Source organism: Nyctibius grandis, chromosome 6 (assembly GCF_013368605.1).
Source record: "Nyctibius grandis isolate bNycGra1 chromosome 6, bNycGra1.pri, whole genome shotgun sequence".
Taxonomy (NCBI): Eukaryota; Metazoa; Chordata; class Aves; order Nyctibiiformes; family Nyctibiidae; genus Nyctibius; species Nyctibius grandis.
Window position 1 is genome coordinate 78,421,022 of NC_090663.1, and position 18,382 is coordinate 78,439,403.

General features: G+C 42.7%; 1 protein-coding gene across 1 annotated transcript; it reads left to right on the forward strand.

Annotated features, from left to right (window-relative positions):
- Window positions 1-705: 705 nt before the first annotated feature.
- Window positions 706-13,382, forward strand: PGRMC2 (progesterone receptor membrane component 2). The gene is made up of 3 exons (XM_068402920.1): window positions 706-1,085; window positions 11,271-11,426; window positions 12,186-13,382. The coding sequence occupies exons 1-3, from the start codon at window positions 749-751 to the stop codon at window positions 12,281-12,283; spliced, it is 591 nt and encodes a 196-aa protein (XP_068259021.1). The 5' UTR covers window positions 706-748; the 3' UTR covers window positions 12,284-13,382.
- Window positions 13,383-18,382: the final 5,000 nt, after the last annotated feature.

An 18,382-nucleotide genomic window follows, 5' to 3' on the forward strand; every position in this document is an offset into this window, starting at 1 on the left:
GTCCCTTGAGCTACCTCCACAGGTTTCCCTCCAAGGCTGGCAGCTGTGTCACCTCAGGGACACGCCTGCCTTCACTCAAGCGGGCAGCAAAACCACCTCAGCACCACGGCTCTGGGCAGACGTGTCGCTTACTCAACAAGCGCCGAAAGGCCGCCGCACAACGTGGCTGCACCACGGTGGCCAACACCGCCCGCCTTCGACCCCTTTCCCCGGCGGCGGAGCATGCAACCCACGCCGCGGATCTAACGCGCTGCCCCGCCGCCCTCAGAGGCTGCCAGCCCGCAGCCCCCTCACGCCGCATCGCCTCCTTCCCGCGCTAGTGAGCGGTGCCCACGCACCCCCGTGAGGGGACGCGGGGCGGCGGCGGCGGCTGAGGCGAGTCACGAGCGGGCCAGCGCGGAGCTACCGCCGCGCGAGACGCCCTCTCACGCTCCCGCCAACACAACCCGCCCGCGCGCGGAGCCGCGCATGCGCGCTAGCGGCGACGGCGGCACCTCTCGCGAGCGGAGGGGCCGTTGGGCTGGCGGGGCGTGTCCGCACCCAATTCGCCCGCGGGGCGCGAGCCCGCAGGGGGCGGTGACGCTCCCCGCCCGGCCACCAATGGAAAGCGACTAACGGCGGGGGGGGGCGGGGCGCGGCGCGGCGGCCGCCTCGCGTCTGCCCTGGGCGCGCGCGGGGGCCGCCTCGCGCCTGCCCTGGGCGCGCGCGGGGCGGAGCCGGCGGGCGGGCAGGCGCTGGCCTGGCAGTGATGGCGGACGATGGGGACGGGAGGCTAAGGACTGAGGGGAGCGGCGGCGGCCTCGGGGGCGGGGGGGAGCTGCCGGTTGGCGAGATGCTGCTGAACGTGGGGCTGCTGGTGCTGGCGCTGCTGGCGGCCTACCGGCTGTACCTGCGTTGGGGGACGCGGAGCGGGCCGGGGGGCGCGGCGCGGAAGAGCCAGGCCGCCGTTCTGCCGCGGATGAAGCGGCGGGATTTCTTTCTGGAGCAGCTGCGCGAGTTCGACGGGGCCCGCAACCCCCGCATCCTCCTGGCTGTCAACGGCAAGGTCTTCGACGTCACCAAAGGCAGCAAGTTCTACGGGCCCGGTGAGACGCCGGGGCCGGCGGGGGTCCCTCGGGGGAAGCCGCCCTCCCGCCGTGCCGCCCCTCGGCTGCCCGCCGCGTTTCGGGTGGCGCTGGCGGCAGGCGGGGGCGGTGCTGGGGAGGCCGGCGGGGCTGTGGCGCGGCGGGCGGGCCCGCCCTGCCGCTGGGGGCTCCGCGCTGACGGTGCCCGGGCCTCACACCCCTCCCCCGGGGGGCGGTGGGTTTCGGGGAGGCCTCGCTGCGTGGCAGCGCTGGTGGCCGCACTCGGGCCCCGGCGTTTGTCTGGGCCGGCCAGCCCCGGACTCACTGTCCGCAGGCGTGACAGGGCCGCCGGCTGCCCGTGCTGGTGTCAGGTGGGAAACAGCCGTGCGAACCCCGACCTGGCCCCGGTCGCTGCGCTCCGCAGCCCCCTTCTAGGCCGGCCGGCCTGCCTGGGGCCTGCGGCGGTTTTACATAGGTGGTGCAGAACGGGTCTGGGTTCTCTTGAGGCATCCGTCATGCATCCAGTTTTCCAGCTGCCTAGATTTGAATGTGCGATGTTTAATTTTTTTTTTCTTGTTGTTTTTCTTCTGTCTTTTCTAGTAGGTTTCCCAAGTGCAGCTGAGCAATGCTTCCTTCGTTCTTGCTCTTACGGTTCAGGAAAGAAAAAAAAAAAAACAGCTGGTTACTTATTTAGGTGCAAATGCCATATTGAGTATGAATTTTAATCAGGATAGAGGCAAGCAGGGAGAGCTCGGGGACTGACGTGTTGCTACCATTGAGAAGAGTACAGGAATCAACCCAATCTCTTAAACAGAAAGACAGACAGTATAATTCTTTGGAGCGAAAATGTATACTGCAAAGGTTCAGAAAAGTATGCTTCAAAGGCAATGTTATGTCTCTGTACTCACATTGTAGATTGTGAAACTGCAGCATCTTTTCTAATAATAAATAGCGTTCTTAATAATGAGGTGGATAAACTTAATAGTGAGCACTGTGTTCACATCTGATGCCAAAGGAAGTAAGGGTTATGACTGCTGATAATTTTCTTCTTTAAACAATGGTGGTTTGGAAAACTTGATCTAATCAAATTATGCAGGAGTTTTCATAGTCGGTATTGCAGGTGTCCTTGTGTGAAGGGTGGAGGAGAGAGAGGATACTTCCCCCCACCCCCAGGAAATAGTTACAAATTAAATAATTATTAATTTTAATAATCTTAGGTTACAGAAACACAGAACTGGCACATTACAAGTCTTTGGTTCTTACCAGGGAAGTGACAAGCAGTTCTACAGTTGAACTGAGTAGTATTTTGTAACTCTTGTTACCCTCAAAGTTTGTGATACCAGCTCTGCTACCAGTTGCAGAAATTGAGACTGCCATAATTGAATCAAAATGCTTTTCTGACTGGGTTAGTTAATAATGGAATCTAAACTACCTTGCTGTGCCTTATTTTGTTTATTGACCAGTAACGCTGATAAAATGCAGTCTGGTGTGCTGCAGTTTTCATGACACTTAAGCTAGTTCTTTTGTCTCTCTCACTTCAGGGGTTCTTAGGCTGAGACCTATGTGCTGATACAAAATGCAGGTAATACCTATGCTATGTGAAACTTAAAACACCAGTAGGTTGACAGATTGCTTCATAAATTACTCCATGAAATAATACAGAACCATAATCTAAACATTCACTTTAACTCTTTTGTGTAGCAAACCTAAATTAAATTTTAGACTCTCCACTGTAGATATCATCACTGGTTCACATCCTCAGCCTCTGGAGGTCTGTTATTGTGAGGAAGCTAAAGCTTTATGTTCTAGGACATCACTCTGCTTTTTTGATAACTGGCAGCAGCTGGTTTCCCTAAAGTAGTGTTTCCAGCTTTTCGTGGGGAGGGACAAAGGTTTGTTGTTGGGTTTTTTTCCCCCCTGTAGTGAAAGATTGCATTTTATAACAGAACTGACATCATCTTTGTCTATCAGATCTCTGTTACTTGGGACCACGCACATTAGGATAGTGGTGCTCAACCTGTGCATCATCAGCTGTGTGTTTTCTGCCAAACGTGTTGATTTTTGAATCGTGCTGACATGGTTTCCCTGTACAGATGCATGCCAGGGAATATTTTCTTGCAATTGTTCTGTGGCTGAAAAGAAGAAAAACTAGTAGGTGGTTTGCAGGCCTTAAAAGATCTGAGAAGAGTTAGGTGGAAAAGTCTTCTACAGCTGGTTGAGACCTTTTCAGAAAGATTTCAGTCAGAGGAGACAGATGTCCACAGCAGTTCTCGTGGTAATTTTATGCCTCTAGCTGGAGTATAGCAAGAGAAGTGCAAAGCATACCAACAAAGCCATGGCCAGATTTTGTTCAAGAGAAGAAACAGTTGAGGGCAGCGGCTTCCCTGAGGTTGCAGGCTCGGCCTGGGAGCCTTTTGTACTTTGATGAGGTACTGATGTGAAATAGTGCTTCAGCTTTGAAGGCAGCGAAAAGCATTGGCTGAGGGCTCACTATCAAATCTTATGTATGTCTGGACTGCTGGGTGTACGTTGAATAACATGGCTGTCTCGGAAGGCTTCTGATGCCTTGAAATTAAGGTCTGGTTTTTTTTTTTCCCCTTCAGTGTAGTTTGGATGCTCCTTAGTTTTCTACTTGGAGAAGAAGGTTCAAAATGCACAGAATTGTCATCTAGTCCAGATTTTTGTCCAGCAGTTGAAATTCCATTAAAATTCCCACCAAGGTTCTGATTTTATTAGAAGCTCTCATGTTTTTATGTTTCCATCCACTGAATCCTGTTATACCTTGGTCTGTTTGATTGAAGAGCCCTTTACATACATACAGTTAAGATATTTTAAAAAATTGATAGACTTTTGAAGTCATCCTTTTGAAAACTTCAGTTTCCTGAAAGTTTAATCAAAATGTTTTCCAAATTTTTTGTGTTTTCTCATGTTGTCTTCTTTAAGCCCTCCACATTTTCTCTCATTGGTATCTTATTAGTCTTTGGTATGTCTAATGCATTTTAACTAAGAGCAAGAAAAGGTTATATCACACATTTAACTGTCAAAAATCACTTTGCTTGCATTGAACTCTCAATTTAAAACTTTACTTGCCAAGTTCTTTTTCAAAATCTGCTTCCTGGGATAGTCCTCTGTCCTGCAAGTGTACCCTCTGTTTCAACACTTCACTTTTAGTTGTATTTTAGTACCACGTCTGTTTGTGCCCAAATGAGTAAGTGTCCTAGAATGCTTTGCTTGGTCATTCATTTTAATTAATTACCTTTTCCTTTATCAGCCGCAAACTCTAAAAGAAATAAAGTAAACAATTAGTGGCTCACTATTAAAAATATCATGTAACCAGAATTTCAAAGAAGCTGTTATGGGGTGATTTCCCCATCTGTAATCACATCTTATGACTTAGAGTCTAATAATTAATACCTTTCGTGTGTGCTGCGTTGGTTTTATATCCTTATAATGAGAGACAGTTTTTACTGTTTCATTTGTCACAAGATTTAATTTCATGTTTGTTTGTATCAAGATTCCTGGTAGTATCTTGGTCATAGAAGGACATAGTAAGAGTTAAAGTAATGTTAGCAAATCTTAATATTTACAATTTAAATTGGCATGCCCAGATCGTGCTGTAAACAGGTTTTGATTAACTTACCAAATACTTTGTGCAGGTATGAAAAATACACAGCTTTGAGCATGACAAAGCAAGATTATATGCAATCCAGTGCATACAACTGTTCCACGTCACTTCTTGGTTCTTAATGTTTCATGATTTAAAAAAAATCAATTGCCTGACTTTCCTTTGCTGCAGTACATTGTCACTGTCAACTCATTTCTCATCCCACTCTTGTCTTTCAAAGTGTCATGAAGACTTCTGCTTTCCAGTTTGCCAAGAGGAATACATTAGGCAGTAGTAGTTCCTTCCACAGAAATTTCCATCATAGTTCATTTTTCATGAGGGGAAAATTACCTTTATTTCCTGTTGCAAATCCAGTTAAGAATTGTGATTTCTGATGTTAAATACTTTGAAAAATTCTGTAGCAGACACCTGTCATTTTTTTCCCATCATTTGTATAAAAATAATCTGATGCTGTTAGACTTCCTGTGGAATCGAGTGCCGAAAACTTCATTGTGTCGGTATTTAAAAGATGGCACTGATGCTTTTCAATACATCCTTTACAAAGGTATGGTTAGAGTGAAACGTTGCAGGAGGGACATCATATATGTTGTGTCTGGAGAATTCTGTTAAGGGTGGCCTTATCTGAAGAATACAACAGGCTGAGGGTTTACAGATAAGTACAGAGGATAAGACTGGGGGGAGAGAAGTGCTTCCTGTATGGGGTGTATCTTCTTTGTGTTTTTGATGTTTGTCAGCTCTTTGGTGTCTGTGTAGTGGAGGTGTCTCCCGCCCCGGGACTCAGCTTTTCAGAGAAATGGTGTTTCTGGATAAAGAAGCTAAGTTCCTACCAGAAGTAGTAAAACTAAAAAGGTGTATACGTGCATATTGGCGAGAGTAGTGCCCTTGCCACCAGGGTGAAGGGGTTGTTCAAAGCCCTCAGGCCATGTTCACGGAGAGCAGGGGCCAGTAAAGTGATTTTGTGCAGGAAGATGCATCACTCTCTCTCCTCTTCTGCTTGTGCTTTGTGTGTCTGTCAGCTCTCTTTTTTTTTTCTTTTTCCTTTTTTATCTGAATATATTCCTTAAAACTTGAACAACTGTGTTTGATAAAAGGTCTGCATAAATCCCTAGTTTCTACTTAAACCATTCAGGTTCCAGTCACCTGACGTTTGAGGAGCCTGATCAAGCAGGTATGCTCAAAGTGAGATATATCAGGATGTGATAGTGGCATCATTGTTAACGACAAACAGATGTTAAATCCAGTACATAGTGGTGTAGCTTTCTCTCATTTAATCAAATAACCTGGCCAGCATTGCTTGCCTTGTTATCAAATAAACTAGTGGCCAGAGCGTTTCTCACGAAAGCAAGATGTGGGATGCAGGTCCTCAAAAAATATGGAGTTGCCTTCCAGGAATCTCCTGACTACTGAACTACAGGCTCTCCTAGCAGTGCTCGTTGTCTGCCCCTTTAGTGGAAATCGGATCATTGATTCTTGCAGGTTTTTTCAGAATTAAAAAGGAAGAAAGCAAAAGAGAGAGTAAGGCCCTCTGGTCTTGTGCCTAAGAAGTCAGGTTTAGACCCCTCTGTCTGAGCAGTTCCCATCTTAGCGTGTAAACTTTGTGGATCGCTCTCCATACAACACTTACTTTCCATGCAAGTTGTAACTTAGAATTGACCCACATCTTTCCTTTTATGTAAATCTGGAGCAGTAAAGTTAAAATGATGTCACCTTGAATTCCCAGTGATAAATGTTATTAGAAAGCTTCTGCTTTCAAGCTGCATCTCAAAATGGCTTTGTCTAATTTGTAGCTTTTTCATTCCCTCATAAAAGATGCAACACTGAACAAACACATGTCAGGATTCAGATGGAAAATTTCAGACAGCCAGTGGAGATTTCACTTTGATTTGGAGTGGAAGAGGTAGACAAAGTGGTAGAATAGTGCAGCTGTCGATAATTTTGTGGTCTGTCTCCCTTTGTTCCTTTGGCTTACATTAAAGGAGAGATTAGTCTTTATTCTTGTCTGCAGTTGAAGAAATGTTGTCCATGAATTTCTAAGCTTCAGACAAAACTGGGATTTATTTCCAGTGGCTTCATGGAGCCCACAGATGCCAAGAACATCTGGTATGCTTTGCATATTCTTTGGTGATTACTTGGAAGTGTTTTTTGACTACTCAGAGAAACCAAAGCTGGTTTAAAACTGAACCTTGTTAACCTGTGTGGCTTCTTCAGGGAACTTGTGTGGGCCTTGTGAGAATGAATGCAATTCTCTGATAACAAATCACTTCGTTAGATATAAAGTCCACATGTGGCCATCTGTGGTGCAGTCTGCCTGCTGACGGCTGGAGCTATCCAAAGTTCAGTGTACAGTGCTCACCTTCGTTACTAGCCTTGGAGCAAAGCTAGTATAGGACTGAAATGGTCACATAGACTCTTGGCTCAAGTTGAACACCAGCATAGGTTTTGCTGGGGGAACTATTGGCCAAACTGGTTGAAAATTGAAACACATGTTGTTCCAAGATCCAGTTCAGCCTGTTTTGGAGCAAGTGACTAGAAGCGGTGCTTCCAAATAAAAACTTCAGCTTGGACAGCTTCATATCTCAAATTTTTGAATACAGTGCTTTAATATTAAATTTATTTTTCCTTACCTGCTGGTTTAGGGTGTTTGCAAAGAGAAATCTTCATTTGAGAACCAAAACAGAGCTAGGAGATGCAGAAATCCTGAGTACAGGAATTGGAAAGTATTGTCACTGGCTGAAGAGACTTTGATTTGCCAATTCTCAAGCAACCCAGTTCATTTGTGAATAAAGATGAATGTCAGGCTGGAACAAGATGTCAAATTCCTCAAGGCGGCCAGATTTTTAACGGGATTCTGAAAGAAAGTGAGGATCTGCGGGTGGTGGGTAGCAACATTTTGCGTGCGTTGTAGCTTAGAGAAGGGCATACTGTATACAAGGTAGGGTTGTCAGGTAGATGAGGACTTTATACAGGCGGAAAAAGGCAGTGTATAAATGTGTAGTATAGATGTGGAGATACCTAGGCAAATATGTAGTCATGATAACTGTTTGGTCTCAGTGCTAAAATAAACAAAGGCTCTGAAGCAAAGGGTTTTAATTTGTGAAAATAATGATGGGAAGAAAAGCATTCTGCAAGGAACGAAGTTTTCCGTCATGTTAAGCTTGTAGCTACGTGGAGCCAAGTAACATGTAGCAGACGTGTTTTAATGGGTTTTGACACTTCCCCGACTTTCCTTTTGTTGTTGCGAGATGCCAAATGGCAGTGAGAGGAGAATTTTTTAAGGAAATATTTGATGATGAAATAGCTCGTTTGGGGGTACAGCAAAAGAAAACCACTCAAATTTTGTGATAGGGTCTTGAAAAATCAGTTTGGTATATATACCTCTGCTACTAGCGTCTCTTTTTGCAGTCTCTTCAGTATGTCTATCATGTTGTGGTGCAATCAATTATTTAGAACAGGAGCCAGACTAAATAGCTAGGCAGACAAAAGGAAAGAAAAGAAGGACTATAGGTAGGGTGTGCAGAGTAAATTGCATCTGATCATGAAGGAACTCTGTGGGAGTATGTCTAGAATTGCACCAATGTCTCTATCGCAGAATCATGTTCTTGAAGCGTATTTTCTCCCCAGGGTTCTCTATGCTGGCACCTTCCTGGATGCTTCTCCAAGCGCAACAAAATCTGATATGCAAAATACCTTTTAAAGACTGTTGCACCAGTAGTTATATAAAAGTGAATAACAGCCTAGGGCTTATAGCAAAACCCCAGACCTGTATATTCCATATTAATGTAAAATAACGTACTTAATCTCTGTGTAAAAGTATCTGAATGGAAGCTTTAAATCTTGAAGTAGATTGCTCATACTGAGATCTCTCAACTTCTGCTTTAGCAACCCTGCACCTAAGGTGAAGCCAGGCTTGCACTTTTTGTTAAATAATCGTAATTCAGTATTTGCCTTTTAGTAAAGGATTAAAGAATGGGACACATTTCTAAGTTAAATTTGCAGAGCTGGAATTTGAGATGCTGTCTACCATGTCCAAAGGCTGGTTTTTACTAGTTAGCATTCTGTTGAGTGCTTGGACCTGGCTTGATGGTTGCTCTGTGACTCCTGAATGCTTCTGTAGTAAACATGCTGGAATCTTAACATTTAAATTCAATTTTAAAAAGAAAAAAAAAATTGGTATAATAGCATCTGACATTACAATATCTTTGCAGAAATTTTGCATCCATTAATCCTAATGCAAACTGATAAATTCTAAAAGCATTCATGCTTTCATCTAGATGTATAATTGAGATGTAAGGGTGTTCAGGGGTTGATACTGGTAAATATAATGTAATTTTCTTTTTAATAGAAATAATTGGAATCAAGCTGATGGACCAAGAGGTGGCATCTCAGCGGGTGCTGTAAAACTCCATAAAACACTAAATGCAGGGTAGCAGGGCAGGGGAACGGTGTGCTTCTCTAACTCTGGTTAGCATTTTGAAAAGGCATTATGCAAATAGCTAGTAGGGTTTATGGAAACATTTGTTTCAAACACTTCAGAGAAAGGAAAAACTGGGGACAAAATACTGCTGGTGAGGAGGTTAAGTAGTAATTTATAATTGCCCTTAAGGATTTACTGCTTGTGTGTGGTCTTTATAAGAGCTGTTTATAGCTCCTGTGTTCCTCATTCAGAACATCAAAAACCAGATCCCTTGAATGATAGCCATTTTGGAGTGAAGCAAGGCTTTTTGTTTGAAGAAGCTCTATTGTTATGATGTTTTGCCTTCACTACCTCTTACTCTGTTTCATGGGAAGTGACTGAGCATGCAAAATGTGTCAATTAAATATCTTTGTATAGGATTGACTTCAGTCTCTGAATCCTGTTTTTCAAATAAACATCTTAATTCAGCATACAAATAGGAAAAATAGAGTTCACAAGCCCTCTTGATTTTGTTTCTCTTAAGTAGCATAAATGTAGTCCCTGATCCCAGAGGCAGTTATTGTGAATGCCATTCCTGGAGCTAAATATCTGAAAGGACGAGCCTAGAGATGCTGTTAATGATTGTGGTTGTCTCTTACAGCCAGATTTGTATGGTGCAAGCTTCCAGCTGATAGCTCTTTCTCTGACGTGTACTTCTTGTGAAGTTTTGCTTTTACATCAGTTGGTTTATTTCCAGAGAGACAGGGGAGTTGTCTTTGGCACACAGACACCCTTCTGTTCTCAGGTTTGACTGTAAGCAACTGCGATGCCAAGCACTCTGGAGTGGAGAGATGACATCAGTTCTGGTGAGGACGTAGCTTCGTCTAATCCATATGGTACTCAGGTTCCCTGCCTCAGGAGATCATCCTGCTGCATTCAGCCTCTGTCTCAACCCTGAAGTCAATGCCCAGCAAGAGCAGATAGGTGAGGTGGCTGGAGCGAGTGGCCTAGGGGGAAAGCAGCCTCTCGGAATGATTTCCCGTGGCTCGTCCTGGTGCAGAAGAGGTCTGTGGTGCTCCAGCAGGCAATAGAGGGGGTGAAGGAGAATGTGTTGCCACTTGCTTGTGTTCATTCTTGCCCACGGGTGCTGCCTTTTCTCCAGGCTGATGGCCACTGTCGTCTTCTGGGTAAGCCAGAGAAGGGTTCTGGCCTCTTTATCTTCCAGTAGTGACCACTCTTTAGAATGCCTTGGGCACTTCCCTGTTGTTTAGCTCCTGCAGTTGGTGCAGAACATTTTAAAGTGTTGTGTTGTTTTGGTTTTTTTAAGTGAGCTGCATTAAGGTATTTGGTTTTAGGTCAAGAAAATCTAAGATAACAATATGCTTGAAGTTCTTTAATTAAAATTTGGGAAAGCCAGTTACCCACCTCATCCTCAAAGTTGTTGGTTTGCAAATCATCCAGGTCTCTTTGTAATAATATTTATTTGACAGTCATTGCTCAAAATTTTATTAGCATATTTGTGCTGCTTTGCATCAGTCAGAAAGCACAAAGGAAGTAGTTGCTTTACGTTCTTAACATGAAGCCTTGTGCAGTTTTCAAGAACAATACCGGATAGGTGTATGGGTGATCTGCTGCCCACAATAAATGAGGTTATTTCCACAGAAGTAAGAAATGTGTCAAAAGACACACTGTCAAGTATGTGGAAAGTTGTGCTGGTTCTGTAAATGAAGCGAAATTATTCATTAGCACTCAAGTTCCATTTATTGATAAAATTCAATGGATTTCTAATTAAGATGTCTATACAATTTGCTTCTATTCATGCCTGACTTGTAAATATTCTGTTTTGCTTAATAGAAGTGCCTTTCTCTTGAATTCCAGCCTCCAGTCCCTTTGGAGTTTACATCAACTGACTTGCATCAAGTGACAGGGATTTTTTCAGCTATCCCTTCAAAGCTGTTTTCCTGGTTCTGCTCCTCTCAGCAGAGAGAAGGACTTTATCTCCCAGTGATACTTAAGATGGAATTGCAGTGCCGTTGCATGTCGAACAGCCATGGCATTGAAAGTAAAGTACTGCTGTTCCCATCAGTGCAGAATTTTAACGTATGGCTTTGGCAGACTATACAAACAACTGAGATTGCTCGCTATAAACAAAGACCTGAAGGTATCGATTTTGTCTTTTTGTTTTCAGAGGGCCCATATGGAATATTTGCTGGCAGAGATGCCTCCAGGGGACTAGCAACTTTCTGTCTAGATAAAGATGCACTCAGAGATGAATATGATGACCTATCGGACTTAAATGCTGTACAGATGGAAAGTGTAAGAGAGTGGGAAATGCAATTTAAAGGTAAATTCTCAAATTAGCAGCACATCTTTAGCTTAAGGAAATGCTTTTAATAACAATGACTGATTTGGGCTTGGGGCACCTTTTAAAGAGATGTTGACAGTAATATTAATAATGCAATGTAACTTTTTAGGGAAAAGACCAGGGATTTCAGGCCTTTCTTCCACAGAGAGGATTCCACCATATCCCACTATGGCTTCTTCAACCTTTCAGTTTTATACAAGAGACCTGTTCTCTTCTCAGCTCTTCAGCGCAGCATTTCACTCTCTAATCTCAGAGCAGCTTAGCTGGTGGAATTCCTCCTTGCAGGTTGTTGGCTTCAGATGCCATGGAATTATAATTAGGACTAAGAGTTGGTTTGGCATGAAGGGTTGAACAAGTTTGCCTTGAAATAATTTCCTCAAAAGCAGGGAAGTATGCCTCTGGAGGGAGGGGGAGTCATCTTTCACAATAATTGAAATCAGAACAGGCTGAGGGAATTTGTGCTGATTTTAATAGCGGTGTTTTCAGCCACTGTGTGGTAAAGCTTGCCTGATTAGCTGCGGGAGAATTGAAACAAAGTACTCGGAGTAGAGAAAGTAGTGAGCAGCAATGGTGGCAAGATTGTTTTGGGAGGCTGAGCTTGCTGAGAAATTGCCATCAATTTCAGTGATTCAGGTTCAGAACCTTAGTGTGTAGCAGAAAAAGTGCCTTTGCTGCAGTGCAGGCTAAGTAGCAAATGCAGCTATATTTGATTGTAACGGAATCATAAATCTTTTTCAGAAAAATACGACTACGTAGGTAGACTCCTAAAACCAGGGGAAGAACCATCAGAATACACAGATGAGGAAGATACCAAGGATCACACTAAACAGGAATGAACTTTGTAAACAACCAAAGTCAGGGGCCTTCGGAACTGCAACCTCTTATTCCCCATCACAGAATGTCCTGCATCTTTGGGTACCGTTCATCTGCTGCGAAAACAGAAAATAATAAACTCACAACTGATGATTTGAATGCTAGACATTATTTGTGCTGCCAAACGTTTTGTTGCAGTTTATTTGTAATGTCTGGTTAGGCTTGGTTAGTGAAGAGGGGCCAGGGATTTAAAGGCAAAAACGCTATTCCTTTTTATCAGTAAGCTGAAGCCTTCAAAAAGTATATATTACAAGGTCTCTAAAAGACATGAGTCTTCGAGCTCAGTGGAAGGTTTGAATCTTGTTTCATGTGTGTCTTCTCCTTCAGCATTAAAGAAAGACATACTCATGTACATCAGTATCAGTAGGTTAGACTACTGAAACTGGTGTTAAAATGTGAATTTCCAATTTTGTTTTGTACATGGGTGTGAGTAGCCCTGGCAGAATACTTCAGTTCTCTAAGAGAAGTCCATGTAGATTAGGATGGGGGTAAAATTCATCCTTTTCTTAAAAGGATTGGGTAAAACTGTTTCCTCTGCAACAACTATTATCTGAAGCCTGCCTCTCCCCCCTTTTCCCATCCTCTAAATCAAATCAAATATTAATTGTGCCTTATTTCGCTTACATAGACTTGAATTGTTTTAAGGGACAGCCCCAAAATTGTGGTTTCATAGTCACTACAAGCAGCATTGAGACTGAAGTTAGAATGTTCTGTTGACTGGAAAACGTTGATGTCATTCTGTGTATAGAATGTAAAAGAGGAATACTCAGTGTTACTGCCATATGTTAATACTACATATACTTAAATTAGCATTGTGATGGCCAAATGCATACTCCTGTGCTTCTTTTTAAGTAATTACAAACACACACACAAGTCACCCTTCCTCCTCTTCCAGAAGCTGCCTAACTTTTGGGAGCATAGCCTTCACACCCCTGTAGAGCGAAGGGGCCTGCGCGCGTGTGTATGTGTGCGTGTCTGTCTGAATGCACGACTGGGAAGGGATTGTTTCTGCAGATATTGTAAATATGAGTACCATTTTAATAAAGCATGTACAATACCAAATGTGCTGTCAGACTGTATGTAGAAGCTGTTGAGCAGAGCTGGAATATGATGGAATGCAAAGTAAGGGGAAGAAGTCCTGGACCTGAAACATCCACCGCTATTAATGCTCTTCCTTGTCCTTGTGGTGTTATTTTTCCTTTCAAGTCCCAACTTTTGAAGAATCTTAAAGACTTACTCAGGTAAGCTGTACTTATGAGAACAAGCCTATGCCAGTGTATTTATGGTGGGGAAAAAAAAATGATGTAAATAAAGAAGCGTTTTAGGAACTTGTGTAATGTACAGTAAAAGGAGTATGTCTCGTGGCACTAATAGGACAAGAATGCTGGAGATCTATATGTGGGTATCACTCAACATATTGTAGAAATTTCACCTAAAGTCATAACTGCGACACCGTTAAGTGACTTGCAGCTTTGTGGCTTACATCTGTACCTCTGTTTGCAGATTGCACCTGTGATAAGTCTACAGTAACACGTTTCTATATATACATTCTGTTGAACTGTAAACTGTGAAATTCCAGGAACAACTTCCTTTTTATTACTATTTGACTGAAAGAGATTTATATTGATGTAAATGAAACAAATAAACAAAAATCCTCTGTTGAATCATGTGTAACTCACGTGTCCTAGAAGGCAGGTTAAATTCTCTTCCTTGCATGTCCAAGCTTGCAATGGCGTAGTTTTACCCCAGCAGACGTAATGGAACTGGAGCCCATTTCTCTGTAGCAGTTGGGTTACACGGGCAGGTTCTGGTACAGGCTGAACAATCCAGTTCTGTGTGTGGCTGTTCAGCTGCTGGCTGTAGTTCAGTGAAGCGCTGGTTCCTGCTTAGGTCTCATCCTTATAAACTGAGCAGTGGTGCAGTGTCCAGACTTCGGTTTGCATGTTAGTACTACAGTAAGTGTCCGCTAATCCTCTAATGCTGCTGAAACGCTGGGCATGCTAGTGTAACTCGCCCCAGAAATACATGTTTTACATGGAACAATGGGAGCTGCCAAGGGATGAAGAGCTTTCTTGCAGAGGACAGGAGCTAGGAGTACTTACGCACCAGTTCTTTATCTAGGTGCTTCACTAGGGATTTTTTTTTTTAACTAAATCTCTTTATAAAAGGTTTTACACTGCACGTCACTGACAGCATGCCTTTCACTTTTAGCTTTTGCGCAAGCTGTCACACCTCATTGTGGCACCAAGATGTGTGTAGCTGTGGAGCAGGAAGAGGCAGCTTACCCCGCTGTCAGGACAACCAGATAGGTTATTTTTTTTTCTCAGGCTTCCACATAAAAACACACATACGATGTGTTATAGCTTCTACTGTACAAAGTCAAGGCTGGAGGTTCTTAACACTTCCTGTGAGTTGCTCTGCTCTTTGCTCATGACAGCTATGAGTATGGCTACATCTGGCACAGCTGTAGCGGTAGCTGTTTATCATGCTTCTATCTGTGTTAGGTAGAAACTTCCTACTGGAGAAAGAAGGGTAATTTTCCGTATGCTGTGACTTGCTAAACTTTCCCTTGCTGTAAGAAATGCCGTGAAGCTTAATCACAGTGAAGTTACATGAAGTTTTGTTTGGGGTTTTTTTTTTTTTAATTGTTTTAAAAGAACAACACTAAATTTTTACTTTATGATTAAGGATTGGTTGAACAGCAAGATGGGTGAAGGATGAGTTTTGCTTTGAAGCAACTTAATGGTGACCATGAGGAATACAAAACTGTCATCCTATGGCAGCAGCCTGTTGTATAGACTTACTCCTGTATTTTGATGTCTAGTGGATCTAAATTAACCTCATTCATCCTACATACAACATCACTAGTGATTTAAAGCTGACAACCTAAAAAAAAAAAAGTGCTTTAAAGCACACTGTAGCTTGCATTTTTATAAAAAGTTGACATATACAAAGAATGATTTAGAGTAACATCAGATCCATGAAAACTTCAGTGCAATTAATATAACAATTTTATGGAGGCATTCATCCTTGTAACGTTTGTGTCAATCACTTGGTCAAAATGCACTATTAACTAAAATGACAGGCAGGTTGATACTGACAATGTGTTAAATTTTGTTTAAGCAACATAAGGGACTTGAAGGGAATATTTCTCATCATCGTTAGAAACCAAACACATTTCCAGTTTAATATATGACTTGTTTTCCTAGGCTAAACTTAAACTAGTTTGAGTAGCCATTTGTTTTGGCACTTCTGCCTCATTTGTACACTGCTTCCCAAAAATGCTTTATTATGGCAGGAAATCTATTTTTAAACCTTCTTGAGTAAAAAAAAAAAAGGCACCATGTTGTTACTTGATCTGAACATTGTGAATTTCCACTGAGGACTCCAGAATTATCCTTTCATGTGCTTGTACTTGTTTGTATCTTTTTATTGAGCTAGATCTACTTTTCCTTGGCTAAGAGTTAAATTTTCTATCCTTTAGAGTCAGACACAGCATGTAAAAGCAGTTTGCGCTCTGCTTCTGATCTTGTTTCACTTCAAATATCTTAGAACTAAGCTATTTTCTAGTGAATTTTTTTCTTCCTGCAAAAGCAGTTTGATTTTACTATCTTCATTGTAAAGGTCAAGGAATAGTTAAACCTTCCTTATGCTTTGTTTGAGTCCCTTTGATAATTTTCTCTACAATAAGGTTGTGGGGTTTTATTTCCTCCAGGAAATACATGCATTGTTGTGCAGGCTAGTACAAAATATTGATCAAGACCTAGCACTTAGAATATAATGGCCTTCCTGGCTCTGATTTGGGGTTGGTTTTATTTTTTTTTTTAGGATAAAGCTGTGTAGTTTTTCATGAAGTGTAACTCACTAATTCAGCAACTCAGTACTCAAGTGTTGCTGAAGTTCATTTATTGAGCTTGGAGTGGGTTTGTGATGGTGTCCTGTGGCCTTAGAGTCCTTCTTGCAGCCTTGGTTCTCTCCCATTTTAATGTGTAGGCTGTGGGGAAGAGCCCTGCCATCACTGTTGTCTGACTGCTCTTTCAGGCATGCAAGGAATGATGCAATTGCAGCTGTGGATTTGGCTATTTACTCATTTTCCTACTTAATGCTAGTAATAATGTACCTCTGGCCTTGAAGGCTTCCTTAAATATGGAAACCAAATAAATAATTATGAATGTTACTGACAAAACCTTCCACTGGCTTCTAATTTATGGTTAAAGCTGAATATTTACTAAGGGGTGCTTACAGGTTGGATTTTAAGCTTGCTTTTGATAGAATATGCATGCCAAGGTTGGTTCAAATGCAGGTGAAGGGTTGTTTACCTGAAAACTTAAAAAAAAAAACCAAAAAGCCCCAACAAACAAACCCAGTGTTCCTTGCCCTTTCTCTTTGGGGATTCTTGTGGTTTTGTGTATTTTTTCTTGTACCAGAACACAGCAACTTTAATGTGTTTCATAGAAGTCTAGTCTGGCACTGCAGCCTTCCTGCAAAATTCACGAACAAATCGAATTGTCCCCGTTCTGGATACAAAGTTTACTTGGGTAAATTTTTTTTTTTGGTGAAGATTGTATTTTACCCACCTGTCACGTTTTCTAGGTAACTGGGCAAAGCCTACACATGTACACTCTGTAAGCATCGGAAAATAAAGCCTTTTGGAGGTGTGAAGTGCTGGTGGCAAGTCTGGATTTGTCACTTGACCACAAGCATTCAATTACTGTTTGTATAAAACCTCCCTTTCTCTTGACTGACTCCAGCCTCCATTCACAGGAGTGAAATCACTGTCCTTTACTTTTATGTATTTTTTTTTTTTACTAGAAAGAAACCTCAACTAAGCAGCTCTAAAGGTACTAACCAAGGCACTACCTTAGAACTGGTAACAGAGATGATTAAATGTCTTTAAAATGTTATAAGGTTGCCATTTAACTTGTACTCTGAAGTTTCTTGTTCCTTAGGTCATACAATAATCGCACCTTAGGCAAGTTAACAGCTCTAAATCCATTACGGGGTTAGGTTTTGGGGTTGGGCTGTTTGCGGCATTCTCATAGTGGAGTCTGTGGAAGTGTAAGTTGCAAAGGGAGCTGCGTTCCTCCCCAAACAAACCCCAAACTCTAGGCTGAAGCCAGCAGAGAAGAAAGCTTTTAAGGTGACTGGTAAAGCCTAGCGTACCTGTGGGATTTGTCAGTAAAAGAACATCGGCTGATGCTTCATCTCTTCCTCCGTCTGGAACCGAGGGGGTGTAGTTTGTCACCTCAGTACCGCAGTGCTGCCTGAAGCAAGGTCTGCAGGGTAGAGGCTGCTAGGAATACAAACTGGTTTCTGTTCATTTAATGCTTTATCTCCCACGGAAACCCCACACCCCTGTAAAACTCCAGGAGCAACATCACACAGACGGGCTACTGCTGCTCCTTACAGGAAAACATGATCTGTTCTCCATCAGGAGCAAGAGCCATCTGGAGTCTCCCTTTCCTTCCCTTTCAAAAAGCCTTTAGAATCCCATGTCCTGAGCACAGCAAAAGAAAAATCTTACTGAGTTTAGGCAGGGCAGCGTTTTGAAATATTTGTACAGTCATTTCTCAACAGAAGAAATTAAGACAAACCTAAACAAAATTCTTCAATAAGCACATGGGAGAATTTTTAGACAAGGAAAAGTCTATGACCTGCTAAGTGTTTAGTAATAGACTACTGTTAGAATACAACCAGTCTTAAGAAAGACAAACTGAAGGTTGGCTTAAATGGACCTAAAAGGCATCAGAAAAGATGCTGGACACGTATGTGAATGGTCAAAGACAAATTTATGGCTCTGCAACAGGTATGCCAGTTATTGCAAGGTGATTAACCACTTTAAGCCATATAGAGAAACAAGCTGCTTAGCCAGCAAAGTCTTTGGTTTTTTTTCTAAAATTCAGTGGTTTTGATCTCATCTCAGTGTGCAAAGAGCAGTAGGTGTTAAGTATCGGGTTTACCACCTATCTGTGCAAGGGGAGAGAGGGCAGATTCAAGCCCGTGGGAAGTGAAAGGGGCCAGAAAGGGGAAAAAAGGGGAAAAAAAAAGTTGATATACAACGC

Coding starts and splice junctions, on each gene's coding strand:
- PGRMC2 (XM_068402920.1), top strand. CDS start 749: ATGGCGGACGATGGGGACGGGAGGCTAAGGACTGAGGGGAGCGGCGGC. Junction 1,086..11,270: donor CAGCAAGTTCTACGGGCCCG/GTGAGACGCCGG, acceptor TTTTGTTTTCAG/AGGGCCCATATGGAATATTT. Junction 11,427..12,185: donor GTGGGAAATGCAATTTAAAG/GTAAATTCTCAA, acceptor AATCTTTTTCAG/AAAAATACGACTACGTAGGT.